Source organism: Camelus ferus, chromosome 19 (assembly GCF_009834535.1).
Source record: "Camelus ferus isolate YT-003-E chromosome 19, BCGSAC_Cfer_1.0, whole genome shotgun sequence".
NCBI classification, from domain to species: domain Eukaryota; kingdom Metazoa; phylum Chordata; class Mammalia; order Artiodactyla; family Camelidae; genus Camelus; species Camelus ferus.
The window spans coordinates 1,842,970-1,867,426 of record NC_045714.1 but is presented as its reverse complement, the minus strand read 5'-3'; the positions used below and the strand labels follow the sequence as shown (position 1 = coordinate 1,867,426).

The 24,457-nt window shown below is 53.8% G+C and overlaps 1 protein-coding gene across 3 annotated transcripts; it reads left to right on the top strand.

Moving 5' to 3' along the window:
* Nucleotides 1-24,210, top strand: ADA (adenosine deaminase). 3 transcript variants are annotated; one of them, XM_014566709.2, is made up of 13 exons: nucleotides 35-168; nucleotides 6,222-6,376; nucleotides 10,385-10,446; nucleotides 14,976-15,098; nucleotides 17,194-17,337; nucleotides 18,135-18,250; nucleotides 19,745-19,872; nucleotides 20,606-20,677; nucleotides 20,760-20,861; nucleotides 21,107-21,171; nucleotides 22,557-22,686; nucleotides 23,318-23,420; nucleotides 23,879-24,210. In XM_014566709.2, exons 2-13 carry the CDS (start codon nucleotides 6,269-6,271, stop codon nucleotides 23,890-23,892), a joined length of 1,167 nt encoding a protein of 388 aa, XP_014422195.1. In that variant the 5' UTR covers nucleotides 35-168; nucleotides 6,222-6,268; the 3' UTR covers nucleotides 23,893-24,210. The 3 variants fall into 3 exon arrangements, with proteins under 3 accessions (XP_006193572.1, XP_014422195.1, XP_032317105.1); XM_006193510.2 differs by lacking the exon at nucleotides 6,222-6,376 and having other exon boundaries at nucleotides 1-168; XM_032461214.1 differs by lacking the exons at nucleotides 35-168; nucleotides 6,222-6,376; nucleotides 10,385-10,446; nucleotides 14,976-15,098 and adding an exon at nucleotides 16,685-16,732.
* Nucleotides 24,211-24,457: the final 247 nt, after the last annotated feature.

Genomic DNA, 24,457 nt, shown 5'->3' with positions numbered 1-24,457 from the left:
GGGGCCGGACCCCGTTAAGAAGAGCGTGGCGGGCCGCGGTCACTGCGGGCCCCCGGGGAAGCAGACCCGCCATCGATCCAGCGGGGACCACCGATCTTCGGCGGAGGGAGCAGCGCCGGACGCACGCTTGGCACCATGGCCAAGACTCCGGCTTTCGACAAGCCCAAAGTAAGCGCGGGCAGGGGTTGGGGTCCAGGGGTCTGCCTGCTTGTCTGGCTGGAGGGCTTAAGGGCATTCACACCCCGGGAGTGAACTGGGGGACCCCTGCAGGTGCTTTCTCTCCTCAGCTCAGGTCCTTGCCCGCCTCCAGGCTATTTAACAAGAAGCAATGAGACAGGAAGGGTTCTGAATCGGGAGGCTCCTCTGGCTAGCCTCCAAGTTCTGTTTCTGCCTCTGATTTGGCCCATCTGAGTCTCAGTTTCACTCTGTGTCAAATGGGCATCCTAGCACCAACCATGCTGAGCAGCCTAGGCACGGGCTTGACCTCTCTGAACCTCAGCTGTAAAATGGGCCCGGTGTCTTCACTTAGTGTTGTGGACAATACATATCGAGTGAATGGAAACAGCATTATACTCCAGCACTATGATGGTTTGGAAACGCCAAGGAGCCCAGGTTTATAGATCTGCCCATGAAAACAGTGAGCCATGCCAGAGAGGGGAGGGAGGGAGCAGGGCACCTCTCTCTTCACGTTAGAGGCAGAGGGGCTGGGTGGGCCTCAGGCCCTGGGCTCTTGTAGGGTTCACTCAAGGCCAAGCCAAGGCCACTAACCTCAAGGGATAAATCCCTGTCCCTCCTCCCTCCAGCTGTGGTGTCCTGGGAATGGTGGGGTCAGGGAGGGTCTGGGCCCACTTGGCGGGCTTCAGAGCACTGAGTTTCGTCCAGGGGAAGGAGGGGTCCCGGAGTCCATTCAGCAGAATGAATCAGCTAGTAGGCTTTGAGACTGCGGGGGGGTAAGGGAAGGAGTGGGCTGCAATCAAACTTAATTTTCTGAGAAACAGGTGTGAGTGATGACGGCAGAGAGCACAAAAGCATTGGTGAGAATCCTGAGCGGGGAGGAGAGCGGGTACTCCAGGGAGGTAAAGCCTGGCCCCCACTGCTGATGCCCCCACCAGAGGGCAAAGGCTCGGCTACTCCCTGCCAGGTGTTGCAAGTACTGAGGTAGCACTCTTGCCACCCGCCCCCCATGCTACCTTCACACCTTGTCTGGATACTCTGTGCCCCATCATTAGGGCTTCTTTCCTTTGAAGGCTTTTTCCCTCCCTTTTTAAAAAAAAAATACCTTTTTGGATTCCCTCTGCCCTAGGACTGGGGACCCATCTTACCTTGATGTGAATCATAAGGCAATAGACAAAGCCCCTTGACTGGAATGCAGTGGGGATTATGGAGCGAAATAATTGGCAACACTTGTGCAGAATTCACTATATGCGCCATTTTGATGCTTCCAACACTCTGTAACAGCCCTATGAGGGAGAAACTATTATTATTCCCTTTTTTTTTGCCTCTCCCAGCCCTCTCTAATTCAAGCTGGCAGGTCATTTCCCCTCCCTGGGCCTCAGTTTCCACACCTGGGAAATGGGCTCCACCCACTATGCAGGTGTCCAAGAGCTAAAAGGCAATGCTTGAGAGGGAAGGTAGACAGTCACCCACTATGCATGTGGGATGTGATAAATTTTATATTATTGTGGGCAGGGAATGTGCCTGAGCTGGCCAGCGAAGCCAGGAACTTGAGTTTAAAAGCCACTGTAACCAGAGCCAGCTCCCTGCCTTCCCAGAGTGGAGCGAGAGTAATGAGAATCACTAGTATTAAGAGCTACAGCTCATTGAGTTGAATTATTGCTCTGTGCCAGGCACCATTCTGAACACATAAACCTTTGTTAATTCATCTGATCCTAGCAATGACTCTGGGAGGTAGCTGGTATCATCCCATTTTATAGATGAACAGAGAGGCACAGAGATGAACTAGGCCCACCATCACACAGCTAGAATGTTGCCACGCTGGGGTTTAAGCCCACAGTGGGCTGGCTTCAAAAATCCCTTACCCTCATCAGCTTTCTTGAGCTGCCTCTGCAGAAGTCTTTAGGGTTGGAGGTGCCAGTGCCCCAGACGCAGACCTCACTAAGACAGGAGCCTCTTCTGGGCTCTTTGGCTTCTCATACCTACCACCAGGTGAGGCTTAGGACTGGCCAGCTTTGAGAAGGCAGAGCAGGGCAGGGCTTTCCAAACTTTAATGTGTACGCACATCACCTGATTTTTGTTAAAACGTTCGGACACTGAATCAGGAGGTCTAGGGTGGGATCTGAGATGCCACACTTCTCACAAGCTCCCAGGAGATGCTAATGCTTCTGGGCCACAGACCACACTTTGAGTAGCAAGACCCTAGGTGGCTGGCTGCCTACCTGCTCTGATTGCGTTATCCCAACGAATAGCTTTCTGAACACCTGCTGGGCACTGGAGGTGGCACAAAGGAGGGCAGAGGGGTGGCCCTCATCAGTCTGTTTCCCGACAAAGCAAGGCTGGAAAATCCCATGGCCCCAGGAGTTCAGTGTCGTGGAGGGTGATGCTGATCACATGCCTGCCATTGTAATGACAGTAACAGTGCTGTCATTTGAGTGTTCGTGGGTACCAGGCACCTTCGGTGATTTATCTCACAGAATCCTCTGGACAGCTTATCAAAGCAGATGTTTTCATCCCCATTTACAGATGAGGAAACTGAGGCCTGGGAGGGGACATGGCTTGTCCAAAGCTACGCAAAATCTGACAGCCTCAAAGCTTTAGGCAGGAGAGTGAGATGGCCCAAGTTGGAATAGGCCCTTTCCTGATGCAGAGGAGAAATGAGCTAAACTGCCAACCAACTTTTTTCTTTTTCATATTTGAATGTTAATTCAGTTTCAGGCACTGTTCTAACCGCTTTGCGTATATTAACTCATTTAATGCTCACAACAGCCCTTTGAAGTAAGTCCTATTATTAGTTTCATAGACATAAAAGGAAACTGCAGTTCAGAGAGGGGAAGGAACTTGCCAAAGTCACACAGGCAGAAAGCAGCAAAGCTAGACTTGAACCCAGATCTACCGAAGACTGAAGCGGACACTGTGAACGGCTTTGCTGATTTACAGCCCTCACCCTACTTTGTGGGGGGAGGAGTTGGAATCAGGATGGCCATAGGCTTCGGATAGACTGAGGGTGGCTCCCTGCCTTACCACTTAGCAGTTACAAGAGCTCAGATGGATAATTCCCTGAGCCCCAGCTTTCCTCTCTGTAAAATGGACTGATAAAGCCAAGGACATGGTGCTCCTGGGGGAATGGATGTGCTGGTTGGTGTTTGTGAAGCGCCTTACTGGCACACAGCAGGCCCTCGAGGGTGCATTTCCTCCCTGGGGACCGCAGTGGGGGCTGCGGTGAACTCCACCTGCACTGTCTTTCTCACTCCTGTCTTGTGGCCACAAAGCCCACTGTGTTAGCACTGCTTTGGGCTTTCGGTGCTTTTCTGTTACCAGAGCCACGTGTTAAAACAAAAATGCCCCTGGCTGGGAAGAGCCCTCCTGCCTTACCCGTTACAATTCACGTGGCGGTTGGGAGGGAGGGGGAGAGTGAGATGGGGTTTCAACGAAGCCTTTTGTTTGACAAAGAAGCAAGGACCAGAGAGGGGAAGTGCAGTATCTGTGGTCATACAGCAAGGTGAGGCAGGCCTGCCAGCCTTTTGATTCCACCTGTGACCTCAGGGTGGGCTTGGTCTGGGTGGGAAGGGGCACTGTGAGCTGGGAGAAACATGTCCACCTGCCCTTTTGTTTTAGGGGGTACCTTGGATTTGGACAGGGGAGAAGAGTAGGCCAGGGTGGTCAAGGTGAGGTTCAAGCCTACATTTACCCAGAGTGTCTGGGGCAGGCTCACCCTCACTCCTTAGGGTCCTGAAGCACCAGAGCAGGAAGGTGGGGGAAGAGACAACCTCTGGGGTTCTTGAGTGAGTTGCTTCTCTGTGCCTGTTTCCCCAATTATAAAATGGGAATCATATTCTTATCTCCCCTACATAAAACACCAAGCACAGGCCTGGCTCAGGGAGTGTGCGAATGTTAGCTGCTATTGATCATCAGCCTCGTCATCATGATTAATAGTCCTGTTTAGATTTTACCAGCGTTGACTCAGTACTGATAGGCAGGATGAAGGGAGTGTGTCCTGGTGGTCATGACCTCCCACCTTAGAGCTTCCTGGCATGGCACTCATTAGTCTGTGCCCTAGGCTTCCTGCGTGGCACTCATTAGTCTGTGCCCTAGGCTTCCTGCGTGGCACTCGATAGTTTGTGCCCTAAGGTAAGTTCCTTAATCTCTCTGAGCCATAGTCTTCTCACCTATAAAATGGGGGTAACTGCGCTGAGTCCCTAGGGTGTTGTCCCACAGGATGTCCCCTGGCTGACGACGCACCTTGCCTTCCATGAAACCTCTGGGGAAGCTCACAGAGGCAGCAGAGAGCTCGGTTGGGCCCCAAGTCAGCAGGAGGCACTGAGGGACAACAGCTAGGCCCCTTCTGCTCTGTACCTTTCAGCTATAGGAGCCCAGAGGACTTCCTGGAAGAGGAAACAATGTCAGCCCTAGGGCTGCTCTGTCTCCTGGATTCACCCCCCAAGTCAACTGAGAGGTTGGGCGGCACAAGGGCATGGACCGCTGGCTCTGCGCAGTTCAATGTCAAGAGCAGGGCTAAGAAGGGAATTGGGCACCTGTGATTCATCCAGGTTCTGACAGCAGTGCCTGGGTTCTAGGGGCTGGGCAAGCATCCTAGAGACTCTGCCCTACCTGGATCCTCTGGTAGGTCCAAGGGGGTAGGTGACCCCTTCCTTGCCACAGGGAGAGGACACAGCTGTGCTGACACAGGACATTAAATACCTACTAGATCTTCTTGCTGTGTGGGGCACTGTCCTAGGCCCTGAGGGCACAAGCCTGATGGCACAAAGTCCCCACTTTTAGGGAACTAACGGTTGGACACAGACATAGTTAAGTAAGTGAATTGAAAAAAATCAGTAGGATGAAAACAAAACAGGTGTGTTTGGGGGCCTGGGGAGAAGTAGTCTGAGTCGGGTATGCCTTGAAGGTAGACAGACCCGCCAGTTGTGAGCAGGAGTCAGATCTGGGAGCATCTGGCCCTGGAGTCCAAGACCTGGCTCCCTGTCCTGGCTCTGCCACTGACACCTTGGGTGAGTGAATTAGCTCCCTGGACCTCATCTGCCTGGCTGGCATCTCCTGAGAGCAAGGACTCAGCATGTTTCCCCGTGTCCCCAGTGCCTAGCACCTGCGTGGGAGGGGTCAGAGATGGGCAGCTTAGTAAATACTTCTTGGTAACTGGGGATGCTTCCCGTTCAGACCTGGAGGATTTCCTGCAGCTCTGCCAGAGGCTCACTTGTCAGTGTCATAGAACGCAAGTGCAGGGGAGGGGGCTGAGTTTCCCCTCCAGGGCAGCCGAGAGGCCAGGTGCAGGTCTGGAGCAAGCACCAGGGAGGTGGTCTGGCCTGCGGGCAGGACTTGGATTAGAAGTGGAGGGATTTGGGTTCTAACCCAGCTCTGCCACTATGGTCTGTGTGACCCTGGGCAGGTCACTGAATTTCTCTGAGCTCAGCTTGGCAAGTCCATTTACTTCCCCAACTAAACAGAGGCTAATGTGTCTCTTGCCTAGGGGTTAAGATTAAATGAGATAAAGGGTCTGATAATGGTGTATAATTTACATCTGAGTCTAGGCCTGCAGAGAAAGTATAGCAGGAACTCAGGATTCAAACCCGGGTTCAAATCCTAACTCCATCACTGCCTCTGTGACCTTGGATACTTTTTTGAGCCTCAATTTCCTCATGTGTAAAATGGGAGTGAAGTCCCTACCTCCCTGGTTGTAAGGATGAAGTAAGATGATGCATGGAGACGGTCCAGGACACAGTAGATACTCGGTAAGCTAGACATCCCTGCTGTTCTTTCCCCCGAATGGGGCCAGCAGAGCAGGGTCCCCACCCCAGTTTCTGAGCTTGCACCCCATGGTCATCTGGGGCAGGCTGACAGAGTTCTCCGTGGGTAGTCTGTTTTTCAGAAAGTTCAGTGGGAGGCCAGCCTGAGCTTGGACCGCCTCTGGCGATGGCTCCTGGCCTCCGTTCCTCCCCTAAAACGTGTCTAGGCAGCTTCCCAGGAGGCCCTGAGGAGGGCTGGGAGCTGCAGGGCACGGTGGGCAGCAGGCTCTGCTTTCATTCCCACAGGGCATCTTCCCTCCCACATCCTGCGGGCTCTCCAAGGCCTCCTTTCTATGCTGTGGTGCATCTCCCATCCAGACCACTGCGTCGGCTCTCTGTCCTCTGCTCTGACTTCCCTCCAGCCTGCTCTCCACATGGCAGCCAGAGAAAGCTTTCAAAAGGTGACTCCCCTGTGCGAGACCCTTCATTGGATCCTCCTTCACTGTGACCTGTGAGGTCTCCCTGCCCTCAACCCCTCTGACTCTCCATCCTCATCTCTCCCCACCAAGTCCTGACCCCTTGGCGCATGCAGTTCCCTCTGCCTGGAGACGGCCCTCTCCCTCCTTCTTCCCCTGGCTGACTCCTTTGTCGTCTCCTCCGAATGACCCCCTCCTACCCCCTTAGTGACCTCACATACCTCCTCTCCCTCATCATTTAAAGGTGCCCACATCCTTCCCATTCTAAAAAGAAACACAATTCTCTTGCCCCACACCCACCTCCACTCCTCTCCTAGGCCCTTTCTTCCCCTTCAAGGGTAAAATTTGGGAAGAAATAGTCTAAACTTTCCCCATTTTCTTATCTGACTTCTGCCCCCTTGGACCTCTACAATGGTTCCTCTAGGGTACTGGTTCTCAACCTTGGCTTCATGTTAAGAAGAAAAAGAAAAGATCATTCTTAAAATAAAAGTGCCCAGGCCCACCCCCAGGGATAGTGACTGACTTGAAGGTGGGCCCAGGTGCACATACCCTTCCGAAGCTTCCCAGGTGCTCGTTGTGGGCGGCCAGGGTTGAGGGCTGAGGACCACTCCTCTGGGTCCCAGCGCCCTGTGTTCTTCAGCCCAGGGACTGTTTCTGCTCTTCTACTCCTTGGCCTCTAGTAGGACCTGAATGTATTTATTTCCTGTCGCTGCTATAACAAATTACCACCACGGGGTAACTGAAAATAACAGAGATTTGTTTTCTCACAGTTCTGGAGGCCAGAAGTCCAAGATCAAGGTGTTAGCAGGGCCGCATGCCCTCTGAGAGCCCCAGGGGAGAGTCCATTTTTTGCCTCTTCCAGCTTCTGGTGGCTCCAGGCGCCTGTTGGCTTGTGGCCACATCCCTCCCATCGGCCTCTGTGGTCCCTCTGGTGCTGCTTCCTCTTGTGTGTTTCTCTCAAAACTCTCTGCCTCCTTCATAAGGAGACAGGGGATGGGGTGTAGGGCCCACCCAGATCACTCAGGAAAAACTCCTCCTCTCCAGATTTTTAATCCCATCCTTTGCCCTGTATGGTAGTCTATGTTCTGGATGTTAGAATGTAGATGTCTTTTGGAGGGGCCACCATTCAGCCCTCTACGCCGACCTGGGGAGGGGGACACTCCCCTCTTAAAATCTGATCACCTCTTGCCTTCTTCACAGCACGTGCTCCTGTTTCCTCCCCCACCTCTGGTGGCTCTCCTCTAGGCTCACCCACTTCTGTAAGCCACTGGGCGCTGGCATTCCTCCAGTCTTTGACCCCACGCTCTTTCCTCAATGTTCCCTTCCTGGGTGGGCTCATTCAAGACCACAGCCTCAGTCCGCTACACTCCCACTTACATCTCCAGCCTGGGTCTCGGAGAGCTCCAGACTCACACAGCCACTGGCTCCGTCCGTGTGCCTTTGGAGGTCTCAGAGGCATCCCGGCTGCACCTGAGAGCAAAGTGACCCTGCTTCTCTCCCTGCACCCGCACCCCTCCTCACCCCTTGAGCACTTGGCTGCTTCCTGGGCTCTCTGTCTCAGAGCATGAGAATCACTCCCTACCCTGGCCCAGCCTGAAGCATCATCCTTTACCCCACTCTCTGTCCACCTGCTTTGCCACATCTGCACTGCCACCCTGGTCCAAGGTACCACCGTCTCTCATAAACTTGACTGAAGTAGATGCTAACTGGTCTTGCTACGTACTGTTCTCCTGAGCTTCAAACCTGTCGTGGCTTCTCTGTGCTCAGGTTAAAACCCAGTTCCTCTTGTGCTCCTGCAGTCTCTCCAGTCCTGTAACCGCTCCCCGCTCTGAACCCAGATTTCAGTTCCTCGCCTATGACATGTTCTCCGCCACCGCTCAGCCTTCACACATGCTATTCCCTCTGCCTGGATGCTCTTCCTGCCTCCCTCCTCAGCCCCACCTTTGCCTGCTTTGTTCCTCTTCATCCTTGAGATCTTATTTCAAGCTCTGCTTTCTCTGGGAAGTCATTGTTGGCCCCCTAGCTGGGTGAGTTCTTTTGTTTGTTGCCTCTTGTAAGTCTGGGTTTGTCTCCTAGGAGTTGGGATTGTACATTTATCACTGTGACATTTTATTGTCTCTCCCTTGCTGGACTGTAAGAATCATGGGAGCAGGACTCTGTCCCTTTAGTTTACCTCTCCGTCCCTACTGTGCCCAGCAGGGCCTCAACGATTTGGTGAGTAAAGGATTCTTAGTTGATACCTGTTGAGCGTTTGCTATGGGCTGAGTCCTGGTCTGAAGCACGCACTGCGCATTCACGCATGAAGCTTCACGAAGCCCTAGGAAGAAGGCATGTGATCCTCCGACTGCACAGATGAGGTCATGAGGCCCTGAAAGCAAGTAACTTTCTCCACGTCCCCCAGGGAGTGAGTGGCAGAGCTGGGACTGCAGCTTTAACCCTAGGGCTACCCTGCCTCTGGCTGGATCCTTGCTACAGCCCTGTGAAGGCTAAAGATAACAAAACAGAGGCTCCGAGAGGTGAGGTCAGCTGTCTTAGGTCAAACAGCTGGTCGGCAGTCCCCTGCACTGGAAGCTGCAGTGTTCCCAATGCAGAGCACTTTTTGGGAACCCAATACACATTTGCCTGAGTGGGCACTGAACTCACTTTGTCAGGGAATCCAGCAGCTCACTGGACACCGAGGCTGGATGTGAGGGCTGCTCCGTCCCTTGCACCTGAATGCCTTCTGGAGAGATCTGATTACTCTGACGTCTGCTGACGGGAGGGCATGGTGGCCCTACCCCTGCCCCCACCCCGACCTCCCAGCACGGGCCCCAGGCCGGGTCTCCTCCACAGGAGGCAGCCCACGTGGGCGCTCCCAGGATGCTCTTGGGCCAGCAGCTCCAGGGCCACTCCCCGCCAGCCAGGGCTCCCAATTCCTTGTCCAGGCCCCCAGGTTCCAGAGAAGGCCCCACCCTGGTAGAGATGTCACTTGAGAGTTTTCTGGATGTCCCCCATGACCTGGAACAGGGAGATGGCGCCGGCTTTCCCACTGTCCCCCAGCACCACTGTGCTTCTGTTAACAGCCGGGGGAAAGTGCCCTGGCTGAGAGGCAGGGGTTGTTTCCCGTGGGCCCTACATGTCCACCTACACTGTCTTTTTAAATCCTTAAATTGTTCTTGGACAGGGAGGCATTCTTTGCAGCTGTTTTCAGTTGAGGAAACTGAGGCTCTGAGAGATCGAGTGTCTGGTCTAAGCCAGAGAGGAGGCAGAGCTGGGAGTCAAGCCCGATGAGCGCTCCAAGAAGCCCTGTCCTTAACTCGTGGCTTTGTGTGCAGCGCGTTGTCCGTGGGGCTGAGCACGCAGGAGAGGATCACCAAGATGGCCAAGTGTCTAGTGCCCTTTCTAGAGTCCTGGAAAGATCTCGCTGCCTAACATTGATTGCTGACAAGCTATGCTTAATTTTGAGTAACACCTGCTTTTGAAAATGGATGCAGACTTTTGAAATATATTGTAGCTATCCACTAGTCCAGAAAGCCTGTGTGGTCAACCCTTGTGAGAGTTGGGTCTTGTTTAGTGAGGTGGCTGAGAGCAGGGTCTGCCTGCGTGGTGGCTCCTATAGGACTGGCCTTGTGTTTAAAGAGCAGAAGATTTGGAATTAGGCCCAGATTAGAATTCCGGTTCTGCCAGTTACCAGCTGTGGTTAAGAACAAAGACAGTGCGTTGGGTTCCTGTTTTCATTGCTTCCTTGCTGTGTGGCCTTGGACATGTTACTTAACCACTCTGAACCTCAGTGTTCTCAACTGTGAAAGAGATAACAATAGCAATTAAACCCACCCTCTAGACAAGGATTAACCAAGATGATGCATATAAAGAGTGTAGTGAAGGGTATGTGGTAAGTGTCTGGTAAGTGGTGACTAATGGTTATCACAGTTAATATTAACAATAACCTTCTGAAAGGTCCTTCAGGCATTCATGGGTGTTTTCTCTCTGTCTTTTCCCTCTGCCCCCTTGCAGGTGGAACTACACGTCCACCTAGATGGAGCCATCAAGCCTGAAACCATCTTATATTATGGCAAGTAAGTCCACAGATAAGGCCTTCCTCCTGCAGGACTGGGTTCTCAGTTTGACCCAGAGCCTCTGGAGAATTCCAGGGTTGCCACTTTTCCCTGTATCCCTGAGGAATCAAGCCAGCCCTCGGCCTAGAAAATGGTGCTCTGTGGGACATGGAGGCCTCAGCTCTGAGCTGGAGACCCACAGCCCAAGTCTTCTGCCTTCTGTGCCTGTGACGTTTGTCTGCTTGCTGCCATGTGAGCCAGGAGGAGCTTACCCCACTTTACACACAGACACGCACACGCACACGCACATGCACACGAGTGAAGGCGGTTCCCAGGGCTGAACCGGTCACTTTTTTTTGACTCAGCTGAGAGCCTGTGGCAGCTGATGCACCCACACGGGATGCTGGTACCACTTGTTGAGCATCTCCTGGTGCTGGGCTGGGCTGAGCCCTCTCCTGAGTCAGTGAATTTAATTCCTCCACAGTTGCAGGAGGAGGGCATTACCGTCCCCATGTCACCAAGGAGAGAGCAGGCTCAGAGAAGTGAACGCAGTTACTCAAGGTCACACAACGAGTAGAGTCAAGAGTTGACACTGGGACATCTGGCCCTCCAAGCTTTTCCTAATCACCATGATAACCTGCTGGGAGCCGTGGAGAAGTGGTGTCCCCTCTCTGCCCAAATCTCTGCGTCTTCCAAAGGAGAACTCACCTCCTGCCTCAGCTCTCATGGATGCTGGTGGGCTGACATGTCCCCAGCACCCCAAGTGAGGGAGGTCCACCTGCCCTCCCAACACTTCACAGCAGTGCAATCCAGCACAGGATGTTGGAGGCTAATGGATTCAGATTCAAATTCAGACACTGTTCCCTTGCTGCGGTCTTGGCCTTTGTAGATTGAGGGTAAGAGCAGGACCTTCCTCCAGAGCTGACCTGGGAGACAGGGGACCCCCTTCCACCCACCCCTCCCTTGGCAGACCTGTTCCTCTTGGGTTTGTTCTACACTCGTTTTGTTTGGAGCTGGAAGGATTCCACCTCTCCTTGTTGCCATGAGCATTTCAGCTCTGGATTCAAATTTGAACCCTCTGCTCCATAAGCCAGAATCCCCTCAGTTATCCAGACACCTGCTCCTTGGAAGAGACCTGGTGATCCTTGCGAGTTTGCCCCTGACTCTCAGAAGCCTCTCTTCCTGAGAGAGTTCAGGCAAGAACACATTTCTCCATCTTGTTGCACTTCCAGAGACCTTTTTGTGCCCTCGGAAGCTGTCATTGATTTGATTTTTATTTAGCTATGTCACGTATGTGTGTTAGCATTTACTCCACGGCCAGCATGGCTCTAAGTGCCGCACTGGGTTGACTTACTGGATTTGGACAGCTTGTGAGGTAGGCGTATTACTGTCCCCGTCTTACTGGTGAGGACACTGAGCCAGGATCGGGGAAGTCACTTGTCTAGTAAACACAGGTGTGACCCCGGGTCCATGCCCCTGACCATTGCTCCTGCCAGCTGGAGGTTCAGGTAAAGTACTGCCCACAAAATGCTGAGCTCAAGGCGGGCACGCTAAGTGCTCCATAAATGTCACTTAATGATAATATTAGTATTATTAATTGTAACCTATGGCTCCGGCTAAGTAGGGTGAAACTGCTTGGCTTATCTCTGCCTGTCCTTTGCCCGTGCTTTGCCGGTGTGAAGTACCAGCCATTGCGCCAGGGCCCCTAATGAGGCCATCGGGGTGGGTTAACTGGGCACCAAGATGGGATCTAATCACGGGCGCTCGGTAAAAGGTCACATAGAGTCATTAGCGGAGCAAGAAGGCCAGAGTGTCCAGAGCAGGGTTCAGGGAGGAGGGAAGAGAGCAGTGCTTGTCGGGTGGCTGGTTGGATTGTCTGTTTTCTCACGTCCCCTTGGTATCTTGGGAATAATGTAGGCACCTCTCTGGGAGTTTGATCCTGTGATCAGCATGCAGGGAAACCAGGGAGGCAGTCAGACTGGGATGTGGACCAAGCATGCCGGAGGATTCCCAGGAGATGGTCGGCTGGGGCTCAGAGGGGAAGGAGGGGATTGTCTGGCCTGTGAGCCCTCCCCAACCCCCAGCCACATCCAGTGGCCTCTTTTCTGCCCATGTGACTTGAGACTCAGTGAACTGTTTTCACCTGTGTCTTCTTACGCCATCTCCTCTGGGGGCTTTAACTTCTTTCTCAATCTCCTTCACAACCCAACCAGCTCTTCTCCAAAGCACGTTCTGAATCTGCCCATTGTCTCCTCCCTGTCACCATCCTGGTCTGAGATCACTTGGGCTATTGCAATGGCCTCCTGACCTGCAATGGACACTGGTATCCAGGCATCCACCCTGGCCTTCCCATCTATTGTCCCCACAGCATTGAAGTCAGAACAGTCATCTTAAAACATAGTGTGATCAGCTCACTTCCTTGCTCAAACCCTCCCACCCTGCTCAGGGTCAAAGCGACAGTCTACACATGGCCCCTAAAGTCCTACAAAGCCTTTTTGACCTCTTCTACTTCTCCTTGCTTAGTTAGTTTATGCCCGTGCTTCTCAAATATGCCAAACCTAGTCAACAGAGAGGTTGGATAAGTTGCCCAAGGTCACACAGCCTTTAAGTAACAGAGCTGGGATTCAAACCCAGGCCATTGGGCTTTGGGTCCTGCCATCTTTCCCTGGACACATAAGTAGCCTCATTTGTTCCTCCCTGTACCTTGAAAAGAAAGTACAATTTGAGTTTTACTGACGAGGAGGTGGAGGTCCTCAGAGGGGACAGCTCCCGCCTGGGGTGATTTGGTACCCATAGGAGGAGGATGGACTTTGAACTCCAAAGGCTGTGCTCATCCTCCTCGCTGGGTGTATCGCCCACCATGGAGGGCAGCGCCCAGGGTGTGGCCACTACTGGCTAGGGGAGCAGGGAACTATCTGAGAACTGAGCTTGGCCCCGGCTGCAGCCTTAGCTGCTGTGCAAGGCTGTGGGTGGCAGGAAGAACTAGGGACTGAGGAACAGTTCCTTCCTGTCTCAACCTTGGGTCCCAGATAGGAGATTTATAGCTCAGTCTGAGCAGCTTCCGGAGACCCAGTCCCATGTGAGATGCTGGAGAGAGAGTCCTGTGCCATTTGTCTCCCAGTGGGACCGCTGGTGGGGCTCCATCTTCTGCCTTGGTTTCCCTCCCATCTGTCCTCCATGCTGCAGCCAGGAGGAGCTCTTTAAAAAGCACATCTTTTCATGTTGCTCCCCTGCTTAAAATCCTTCAGTGCCTTCCCCTTGCTTTCAGGATAAGGTCCCATTCTCCTACGAAGCCTCCATTTGACCCTGCCTGCCCTTTGGCTCATCTACCACTGACCCTGCTATGAACTCCAGCCGCCCTGGCCTGGAATTCCTCACTGCTTCTGCCTGAAGCCCTCAGCACTGGCTCTGACCCTGCCTGGAACTCTGCTCCTGCCCCCTCTAGGGAAAAGGACAGAACTGGATGCCTGAACTTCTTGGTTTAATCAGCTAATTTTCTTAATCATTTGCTCCTATTTTTTTAATCTTATTTTCTACTTGCTGGAGGATTTTCTCACCTTATTTTCCATTCCTGTTATTACATCCTGGTGGTTGCAGCCATATTCTTTTAATTTAAATGTCCAAGAGCTCTTTCTTACTCTCTGAATGCCCCCTTTTTAAAAAGGGGCATTCTTGTTTCAAGGACGTCACATTGTCTCATCTCCTTGAAGCTTTTCACTTCAGGGTTTTTAAGTTTTCAGTTCTCTGCATTTTTCTGTTTCCTCAGAATCCTTTTTTCTCTTTTTTGCACCTCATGAAGCATTTCTTGAATGTCTGGTGTTCTTTGCTTGTTCCTTTTATCTTAAAAATGGGTGACCCGTGAGTTGGGGCAGGGCCAGAAGGAGCAGAGGAGGCTGGAGCCTGAGAAGGGGGAAGCCAGCCCAGCCTGGCACCCTGCTGGCCATGGCTGGGAGGAGGCAGAGATGCTAATGGAGAAAAGAAGGCCCCGGGCCAGGAGGACTGTTCTCAGCCAGCCCTTGCGGAGCAGTTGCCGCGGTCTAGCCCTATGTTCAGCTCACCGGGCCCACCCCTGAGCCTGTGCCTGGACGTCTCTCAGGACAATGGACCAGGCCAGCCTCTCTGATGTGCTGGCCAGACGGAGGGTGGGGGAGGGAAGTCCGGCGCCTGCCCCAACCCCGGGCATTGTGTGCTGCAGTCATTGCCCCTGATAACCCCTGACCTGGCACAGGACCAGCTGGCTCTACCGAGGGCCTGCCCTGGCAACAGCCCTGTCCTCAGACATGGGGGTGTGTGTGCATGTGTGTTCCATAGCACAGACTTTAACCCTAGTTGTCCCCCTTGAGATTTGCTGGCTGGTTATGGCCTTGGGGACAGGAGGTCCTAGAAGGATTCAGGTCCCAGTTCCATATGCCCTGGACCTCAGTTTTCCCATCTGTCCAATGGGAGAAGTTGGATGGAGAGATTCCCTGGGTTTCCTGCCTGTGTACCCCTGAGAAGACACTCGGGTCCCACCCTGGGATAGTCCACCCTCCTCATTATTTTGTCCCCAGGAAAAGGGGCATTGCCCTCCCTGCCAACACACCTGAGGAGCTGCAGAACATCATCGGCATGGACAAGCCGCTCAGCCTCCCAGAATTCCTGGCCAAGTTCGACTACTACATGCCTGCCATCGCGTGAGTCATCCCCACCCTCCGGCCCTGGGCAGTGTTGACCCCTGTGCCCACGATGGGCTGCTGGTACCAGGCTGGCACCTACTCTGTGGGGCGGGAGGAGGCGCTGTGACACCCACTCTGTCTCACTGTTGTGTGGACTTGTGCAAATCTCCCCATACTTTTGGGCCTCACTTTTCCCTTCTGGAAACTGGGTGTGATGGACTGAAATTCTTTCAGCTTCTACGGGAAAGTGACAGAAGGTGGCGATTGAGAACACAGATCCTGGTATCAGATTCTTTCCTGAAATAACTGTGACACTGGGCAAATCTATTCTCTTTGGGCCTCAGTTCCCTCATCTAGACAATGGGTTTATGGCCCTCTACCTCCTAGGGCTGGATTTTGGAATGGACACAGCACTGTCTTCAGCAAGCCCCCCCTTACCATGAGGACAACTGCTACCTTTATTGACAGCCAGACATGATGGTTTTATGTTACCTTTCATTCCTTCCATTTTTTAATAGCAGGGTATCTTAGCTATAGAAGAATATCATACGTGGAGAGCTCACAGAACTATCCTTTTTGTAGTTGTCCACAGTCCTGCTCGGTGGACTCCCTCCTCATTTGCAGAGGAGGGAATGAAGGCTCAGGAAAGTGAAGGAACTTGCCCAGGACCATACAGCTGGCCCAGATTCTCACTCTCATGTCACCTTGAGCTTCCTGGCATGTGACAGGCAGGCGAGAATCAGGTTTTGGCAGTCCATGCTGGAAATGTTCAGAGAAGGGAAGAAGTAAAGGGGGCCGGGGGAGTCAGGGAAGGCTGCCTGGAGGAGGAAGCATGGGCCTTGGGATGGAGAGGATGTGATACTATCCAGAGGGCTGGACCTGAGGAAGGGTCTGGAGGATGGGCCCAGTATGAGTTGTTGAAGGACCACTGAGGAAGGTGCATGAGGCAGGTAGAGGCCTTTGGCTGGGTAAGTGGCAGGACAGGTCTGAGGAGTCCTGGGGAAGGGAGGCGTGTGCCAAGGCTGCTGGCTTCTTTCTGGAAGCCTTTGGGCTCAGCCTGGAAGGCATCACCTGCCCTCATCCCAGGCCCCGTCAGCAGATGCTCCGGCACCCATGGTGCCTCTCCTCAGACACCCCCACCAGGACACACGGCCAGGTGGGGGTCCTGTACAGGCTGAGGTGTGTCTGTCTCTCTGGCCACAAGACAGAAGACAGCCAGCTCCCTAAAGCCCAAGCCCGTTTAGATGTGCATTTCCCTGATGATTAGTGATGTCAGGCACCTTTTCTCATGCCTGTTGGCCACCTGTAGGTCTTGTGAGAAATGCCTATTCAGTTCCTTTGCCCATTTTTTAATCAGTTTTTTGTTTATTTTGTTCTGCTATTGAGTTGTAGGTGTTCGTCTATATTTTGGAAATAAGCCCTTACCCAGACAAATGGCTTCTCCCATTCTGTAGGCTGCCTTCACTCTGTTGGCGGTTCCCTTTGCTGTGTAGAAGCTCTTTAGTTTGGTGCAATCCCCCTCATCTATTTTTGCTTTTGTTGCCTATGTGTGTCCTTTTCTCTTATTTCTCCTCCCTGCTGGCTTACATCTATCCCTGGGAACAAGCCTGACTGTTCCCTGGACAGAAAGAAGACCCCGAAGGACTCATGGAGTGAGTGGGGAGGTTGGCAGGGGCCAGACTCTGCAGGCCTTGTGGGCGGGGTCACAGAGTTGATTGTGGGCGGGGTCACAGAGTTGAGACTGACTCTACGAGGTGGGAAGCCATTTGGGTTCTGAGTGGAGGAGCGATAGTCTTTGATCTCCATTTTTACAAAGAAAAGCACCAGCTGCTGTACATGGCAAGCGTGGAGACAGGGAAGCCGGTTAGAGAGATGAGGTGGTTAGAAGCAGGGTGGAGGAGCCAAGAATTGGCAGAGTTTGAAAGTAGAGCTGACAGGACTCTCTGTGCTTCTAGGATTTTCTCCAGCAAAGCCCAGAGCTTAGGGCTGGGTGATGAGAGATTGGGCGCCAGATGTGGGTTTGATCTGCCACGGGTTGAGACAGCTTTGTTACTCCTGGAGTTCCCAAGGGACTTGGGGAAGGTTGTCCCCAACCCCTCTCTTCCTTTCCCAGGGGCTGCCGGGAGGCCATCAAAAGGATTGCCTACGAGTTCATGGAGATGAAGGCCAAGGAGGGCGTGGTGTACGTGGAGGTGCGCTACAGCCCACATCTGCTGGCCAACTCCAAAGTGGAGCCCATCCCCTGGAACCAGGCCGAGTGAGTGATCGCCCAGAGGGCTGTGCTGGGGTGGCCCAACCAGAGACCCGAGGGGCAGAATGTCAGGAGGCCCTGACCCAAGCAAGACTTTGATCTTGCCCCCTGAGCTGGTCCACAGCTTCAGAAAGATGGGCTTGATTCTGTCACAAGGGACGTGGTTCCCATCCCTCACCTGGGCTTGTGTTTTTATCTTGGACAAAAGCGTCTGGCTGTGTCTTGCCATCCCTAGTCCTGGACACAGGCCTGCAGTCTAGGGACCTGAACTTGTTTATCCAGTGACTTCTAGGGGTCCTGTCCTAGCCCTGTAACTGAAGTGAGTCTGGCCCATTTCTGCCCCTCTGCCTGGACCCCAGGGATGTCTAAGTGGTACCACCCAACCACCTTGCCCCTCTTCTAGCCATGACTCTGATACTGATGGACAAGAATCAGACCAGGTGAGCTTAGCTTAGCAGTGCTTTCCACCTAAGATGGGGGAAGGGCAGTCTGACCTCCCCTTCTTCCCAAATTGGGACAGCCTTTCTGGTTTGGAAGTGCCCAGACAGTTCCAAGGAAGCTGGAAGGGCGTGTGCTAAGAGTTGGGGCTGTCTCCCTTGGCCTTTCCTCAGAGGCAATGGGTTAGTGGGGGTGAGGGCTTCTCCTGGAAGATTCCTCTTCCTCCTCTTCCTCCCGTCCCTCCCTTCCTTCTCCTCTTTCCTCTCCCTCCTCCCCACCTCCCTTCCTTCCTCTGTCCCAGTCCCAGGGCTGTCCTTTAGCCCTTCCTTTGTCTCAGGCCCACTCCTGCTCTTCTCTGCACATAGAGGGGATGTCACCCCGGATGAGGTGGTGGCCCTAGTGGACCAGGGCCTGCAGGAGGGAGAGCGAGACTTCGGGGTGAAGGTGCGGTCCATCCTGTGCTGCATGCGCCACCAGCCCAGTGAGTGTGACCTCGGCCCTACCCCGGGCTGCCCATCTGATGCCACCCCAACCTCCTGGCCCACCACGGGGGCCGTAACTGGTCTCCTCTGTGCCCCCCACCCCGTGGTCTTCCCTGAGCCCATCAGCTGGACCTCAGGGCTTCCTCCCTGGCAGGCTCAGAACTTCCTGCAACAGAGACTTTTATCCCCAGGGAGGCTGGGCCTGAGAGCCATGTGACCTGCAGGAGGCTCAAAACCCAGGGAGCCTGAACAATAGAGAAAAGCCTGAGCCAGGTTCCCCTCAGCCCATGACCCTCCCTGTGACCCTGGGGATCAGGCCTTTCCTGTTGGGGCTGCAGAACCTGGGACTAGGTCTGAGGTCTGAGGGGTCTCCCTGTGACTGGCACTAGTCACGTTCCCAGGGCTTCCCAAATTCCTAACATTACAGCACTAAACAGAAATGTATTACATTTCCATGACAAACAAAAAGAAAAATTCATGAGCCTTCCCCCGCCCCAAAAAAAAACCCCAGGGAGAATCTTAAAAAACTAAATATGGATCTCAGCATTAACAGCTGAACAGAGAAAGGAATTAAAACACTTTAGTTAAAAAAATCACAAGTGGATAATAAAGTGCATAGAAACTGAAAATTTACAAAGTATTTAAAACCTGGAATTGCCAACAGTTCGGAAACTACGCAGGGTTTGCGCTTCCAAGGCAGAGCCCTGCTGTGTGGCTCTGAGCAGGTCACGTCACCTCTCTGGACCTCAGACTCGCCTTGTCACAGGAGGTGATCATACTCACCCCGTTCTCTGCTCTAAGGAGGCCAAAGCAAGGGGCCTCCCTGTGCAGAGTGCCTCCGGTGTTTTCGCTAATCCTCGCAGCAGCCCATGGGGTAGGACTACCATTATTTACCCTCGTTTGACAGATGAGGAAACTGAGGCAGAGAGCGGTGAAAGCCCTTGCTCCTCAGTCAAGAAGGCACAAAGCCCACGCTGGAACTCAGGGCCACCTGGTTCCAAAGCCTGTGGTGGTTCATCCTTCTCAGAACACTTTTTGATGACTTCACTAGTTAAGAGCACGTAGTACGTTAGCAGTGTATTTGGTTAACACTAGAGTGAGTTATGCTTTAGGCTGAAACGTTGAACTGTGGCCCTCCATTTCATCTGCTAAGTGGGGGAAGCCCACTTGGAGGGTGGGGTTGAGACAGAGAATTGCCATTTGTCATATACTGAGTCCAAGACCTGCCCTCAGTGCTTTACACACCGGGCCTTGGCAAAGCCTTGCTGCGACCTGGTGCTGCAGCTGGTGGTGTCCCCTCTGAGAGCAGAGGAAATGGGGGCACCGAAGGTCACGTGGTCAGGCCGCGGCAGTCGGGATTTGAAGACAGGACACTGGGCCCTCGGCCTCTCATTGCCCTCGGGTGGGAGGCAAGGGCGAGTGGCAGGGAGGCCTGGGAGAGATCTTTCTCCTCAGTGCTGCTGCCGGAGGCCCAGCTGGCACCTTGCCCACAGGCTGGTCCCCCGAGGTGGTGGAGCTGTGTAAGAAGTACCAGCAGCAGACCGTGGTGGCCATCGACCTGGCTGGGGATGAGACCATCCAAGGCAGCAGCCTCTTCCCAGGACATGTGCAGGCCTACGAGGTGGGTCCCGTGGGAAGGGGGCGGGGAAGAGGGTGGCTCTGGGGGAGCCGTGCAGGGAGCTTGTCTCCACCCCCAGGAAGGAGAAGTCACACGGACTGGGGATCACGAGGCCTCCTGGGTTCCCAAGTGGGTCTGACTCGGGTCTAGGGGCTCTAGAAATTGGGAATCTGGTATAAAGAAAAAAACCGACTTGGTGCGGGGGGTCCTATATTTGAGGCTTTCTGCCTAATGATTTGCTGTGTGATCTTGGGCGAGACTGTCTCTTCTCTGGGCCTCTTTCATCTGCTGGGATGACTGAGTTGGAGCAGAGGTCTCAAAGCCTCAAATGTGCTTCCCGTGGAAGGGGTGAAGCAGGGGGGTGGAGCAGGGGCTCTGGGGTCCCTGCCCGCTTCAGAGCTTGGCTCCCCACTTCCTGTTTGACTTTGGTCAAGTTACCTCACTTTCCTGAGCTCCAGCTCCCCGGCTGTAAGACAAGTGTCAGAGCAGTTGTGAATGCTGGCTAAAGTATCTGAAACATTCCGCACAGGACCTGACGCGTAATAGCTGTCTAATAAATGAGAGCTACCACTTAAATGATTATAAAACAAAAACCAACCAGACTTCCCTGTCCTGAAGCAGGCCATGTGGCCTGTGGGCGTGGCTCAGCCCCAAGGTGTGGTGAAGGCACGGCCTGCCGGGGCTATCCCCAAGGCTGTCCCCCAGGCCGCCCCTGACCTGGCCCCTGCCCTTCCAGGAGGCCGTGAAGAGCGGCGTTCACCGCACGGTCCATGCCGGGGAGGTGGGCTCGGCAGAGGTGGTGAGAGAGGTGAGTGGGTCTGGCTGGCGGGCGGTGTGGTCCCTGCTCCTACCTCCCCGCTGGGCTCCACCTCGCTTCTCCTTCTCTGCAGGCCGTGGACACGCTCAAGACGGAGAGGCTGGGCCACGGCTACCACACCCTGGAGGACGAGGCCCTTTACAACAGGCTGCGGCAGGAAAACATGCACTTCGAGGTGAGGGGCTGGGCAGTGAGGGGACAGAGCTGCAGTGGGAAGTGAGGAGGCTCCAGGAGCTGAAGGCACTGGGTGAGCCGTGGTGGGAGCAGTCAGTGGGTTTTCAAGCTGCTGGGCCGTGGGAGAAAACCAGGACTGCCGGGGCCTGGGATCCAGCTGCAAGGGGCCTGGTGTGACCGGGGCACGGGGAAGGGGGGTTGCCGTGGCCTGGGGGTGTTCGGCCAGCCACGTACCTGCTCTTCCAGGTCTGCCCCTGGTCCAGCTACCTCACCGGCGCCTGGAAGCCGGGCACGGAGCATGCGGTTGTTCGGTGAGGCCTGGTCCCCTGGGGCCCATTCAGTTTCGTACTCGGAAAGCCAAGGGTGGGTCGGGGATGCGTGGACCGGGCTCTGGCCTGTGCTGGGTCTCTTGGGTATGAAATCTCTTCAAATGCTTGGGAAGCGGGCGTTACTGTCCTCACCTTACAAATAAGGAATCCAAAGTTTGGATGTGGTGTAACCTGGCCGAGGTCACCCAGCTATTAAATAGCAGAACTGGGGACCCCTAGCTCATTCAGCTAGAGCAGAATGCCCCGCTATCCCACACTCTAGATTCTGCCTCCCAGGGATCAGGAAGATGAGCATCTGCTGCTCCTGTGGTCTCTGCTCCTGGCACCTCCGGGCGTCCCCCCAACCCCCAGCACCATCCTGAAGTTCCCCCCCCGGAGAGTCTGTCCCACCCCACCTGACCCCAATCCCATCCCACAGTCTTAACTAAGACGCCTCCGCCCTTCTCCAGGCTGTCCTGGGACTGAGCCCTGGGACAGGCCTCAGGAGGGCAAAGCTGACACAAGAGAAGTTCACCAGGAACTTGGGGAGACCATGGTCAGGCCAGCACTGATGGTCTGTCTGCCAAGCTTCTGAGAAGGAAAGCTTGGGCACTGATGTTCTGATCTCAAGGGCTCCTGAGGTCTGCTTTAGGAATGTGGAGTGTGTGGACATCCAAGCTGAAGTTAACGGAGACATGAGGGTATACAGCCTGTGAGCTGGAGAAAGGCTTAAGAGTTGTCTGAACAGATATGGGGGTTGAAGAAGTGACAGCCTTAGGAGATGGAGCAAGAGTGCCTGAACCTAGGACAGTGACAGCAGGGGGACGGCAGAAGGAAAGCCAGAAGCGTGGTGTCTGAGAAATTGAGGGAAAAGGCCAACAGAATAAAATTCTGCTACACAAGTTGAGGGAGGTAACAGCTACGAAATGTCCACTGGATTTAACAAGATGGTGGCCAGGAATTGTGCCAAGAACATTTTCCTGGTATTTAAAGGGTCAGATCCCAGTGGGACCGAGGATGACTGGGGTAGGGTGCAGACCACTCTCCCACAATAGTGGCTGTGAAGGAGGCTACAGAGGGTGGTAGCTGGAGCAGGGGATGTTGCTTTTTTGCCCCTCACGCCCCCATTCCATCTGGCTCATCTTCTGCCTTTGCCTGGCTCTGGCCTGGTTGGATGGGTTTAAGTCTTGAGTTGCTACGTGTTACGTGACCTTGGACAAGTCACCTGGGTTCTCTGAATTTGTTTCTTCCTCTGTACAATGAGAGTTCCCAGGTCTGTCCAAGTGCGCTGAGAGGCTCAAAGGAGGGTAGCCGTCAACGTGCAGTGGCTGTTTATAGAGAAATATCAGGAGGTGCTTCTCCCTCTCCCTCCCTCCCCCGGTATCCAGGTTCAAAAATGACCAGGCGAACTACTCACTCAACACAGATGACCCACTCATCTTCAAGTCTACCCTGGACACAGATTACCAGATGACCAAACAGGACATGGGCTTTACTGAAGAGGAGTTTAAGAGACTGGTGAGTGGGTGTGAACCTTGACTCTTGGCCCGGGGAGTGTGTGAGGCCTGCAAGGCCTGTCCAGGGCCTGGAATCCCTGGAGGAGTGAGTCTGCTCCAACAAGCCAGGCCAAGCCAGACCTGGAGTGTGCTGCCTTTCACAGAGAAGACATCTTTGCTGATAATCCTGACCTAGATCCGGTTTTCTTATCCTTTGCTTGGGTTGAGTGCCCTGAGAGACTCTAAAAGCTGGCAACCATCTCCTCAGAAAGGTGTTCTCAGCTATAAATTCTGCACACAATTTTCAGGCCACTCATAGACCCCTGGCTGAGCCCTTGATTTTAGGGGTTGTGATCGCCTAAGTCTGTCTCTGCAGGAGTGTCTCTCTGGCCCCACACAGCGCACGCTGTCTCTCAAAGGTTTCTCCAGCCTCCTTCCCATATCTCTGTATCACTTCGGGCCACATTAAGAACACAGAACCTCATAGTCTCTGCTCTGGCACTTGCTGCTGTGTGACCTTGGACAAGTCCTTCCCCCTCTGAGCTTAACCAATTGCCCACATTTAATGAAGAGAATGGACTGTGTCACTAGATTGCCAAGGGCTCCCTTCCATGATGTCTGGTTTCACGTTGTCTGCGTGCTGGTCCTTCTAGAACATCAACGCAGCAAAGTCCAGTTTCCTCCCAGAAGATGAGAAGAACGAGCTTCTTGAGCTGCTCTATGAAGCCTATGGGATGACATCTCTGGCCTCTGCAGGTATGTTCCCATCTGAGCTGCTGGGCTGTTGCGCTGCCCTGGCCCCAGCCTGGCTTTCCGTGGGACTTCACACAAGATGCTCTCCCTTCCTCTCTTGGGCTGCACCAAGGATGTGTGATGACTCCCTGGTGACAGGGCCCTGGCTGGTGGCAGACTCTCACTAGATCAGCTTCCCTTCTGTATCATGCTGTCTTGAGGCTGGTCTGGGGAAGAGGCTTTCTAAGCCCAGTCCCAAAGGTCCTGGCAGCTTTGGGGAATCTCCATGTCCGCCCAGAGATCGGAGGTCTGTTCCGCTCCTTCCTTCCTTCCAGTGTGTTCTTGGCAGAGCATTCCCTTACTCCAAGCCTCAGTTTCCCCAGGTGTAGAAAGGGGCTCCTCTTTGGCTTTGATGTTCTGTGATTCTTTTTTTTTTTTTTTTTAATGTCCTAATCTTTCTGCTTCTCTAACTTGGCAAACAGGGCAGCATGCATGAAGACATGGTGGCCATCTCTCTGAGCCCTCACCCTGTGGATGGATACGTCACTACTCTGGGGTCAAGCGACACGCTCCCCTTTACTTCTTCCAGGGAGACCATGATTTCCAAAATCAGCTACTGATACTCTGAAGCCTGTGTGCCTATTTCTGTACACATGTATACCTCAGCAGGACCAGGTCCCTCCTCGGACTGTGCTCCCAGGCCTGGATCAGGGCCTGGGTCTGGGGTTGGTTGAATCTGAATCTCTCTCCTGTGATGACTTATGATGAAAATCTGGTGCTCAATAAAGAAGCCAATGGCTGGGGTCGTGCAGCACGTGGTGTGTGGTGCTGTGGTCTGGAATGGGCCAACTTAGGTTTGTGAGGAATGGAAGGAGCCCCGGGGCTCCCAGACGCAGACAGCCTGCCCAGTGGCAGGGTCCCGAGAAACTGGTGGGGGCTGTGAATGGGAAGCCAGGGCTTCCAATGCTGGAGGCCAAGAGGGGCTAGTAGGCTGCTCCCCCGACCCCAGAAGAAATAAGACTCCTTTTGAAGAGTTATCTGCTTAAACGCTCCCTGAAATC

What these genes read in the sequence shown, in the direction of transcription:
- ADA (XM_014566709.2), top strand. Translation starts at nt 6,269, where the DNA reads ATGCTGTGGTGCATCTCCCATCCAGACCACTGCGTCGGCTCTCTGTCC. An exon ending in CGGCAGAGGTGGTGAGAGAG is followed by an intron (nt 20,678 to 20,759) that starts GTGAGTGGGTCT and finishes CCTTCTCTGCAG; the next exon opens with GCCGTGGACACGCTCAAGAC. An exon ending in AAGAGGAGTTTAAGAGACTG is followed by an intron (nt 22,687 to 23,317) that starts GTGAGTGGGTGT and finishes TGGTCCTTCTAG; the next exon opens with AACATCAACGCAGCAAAGTC.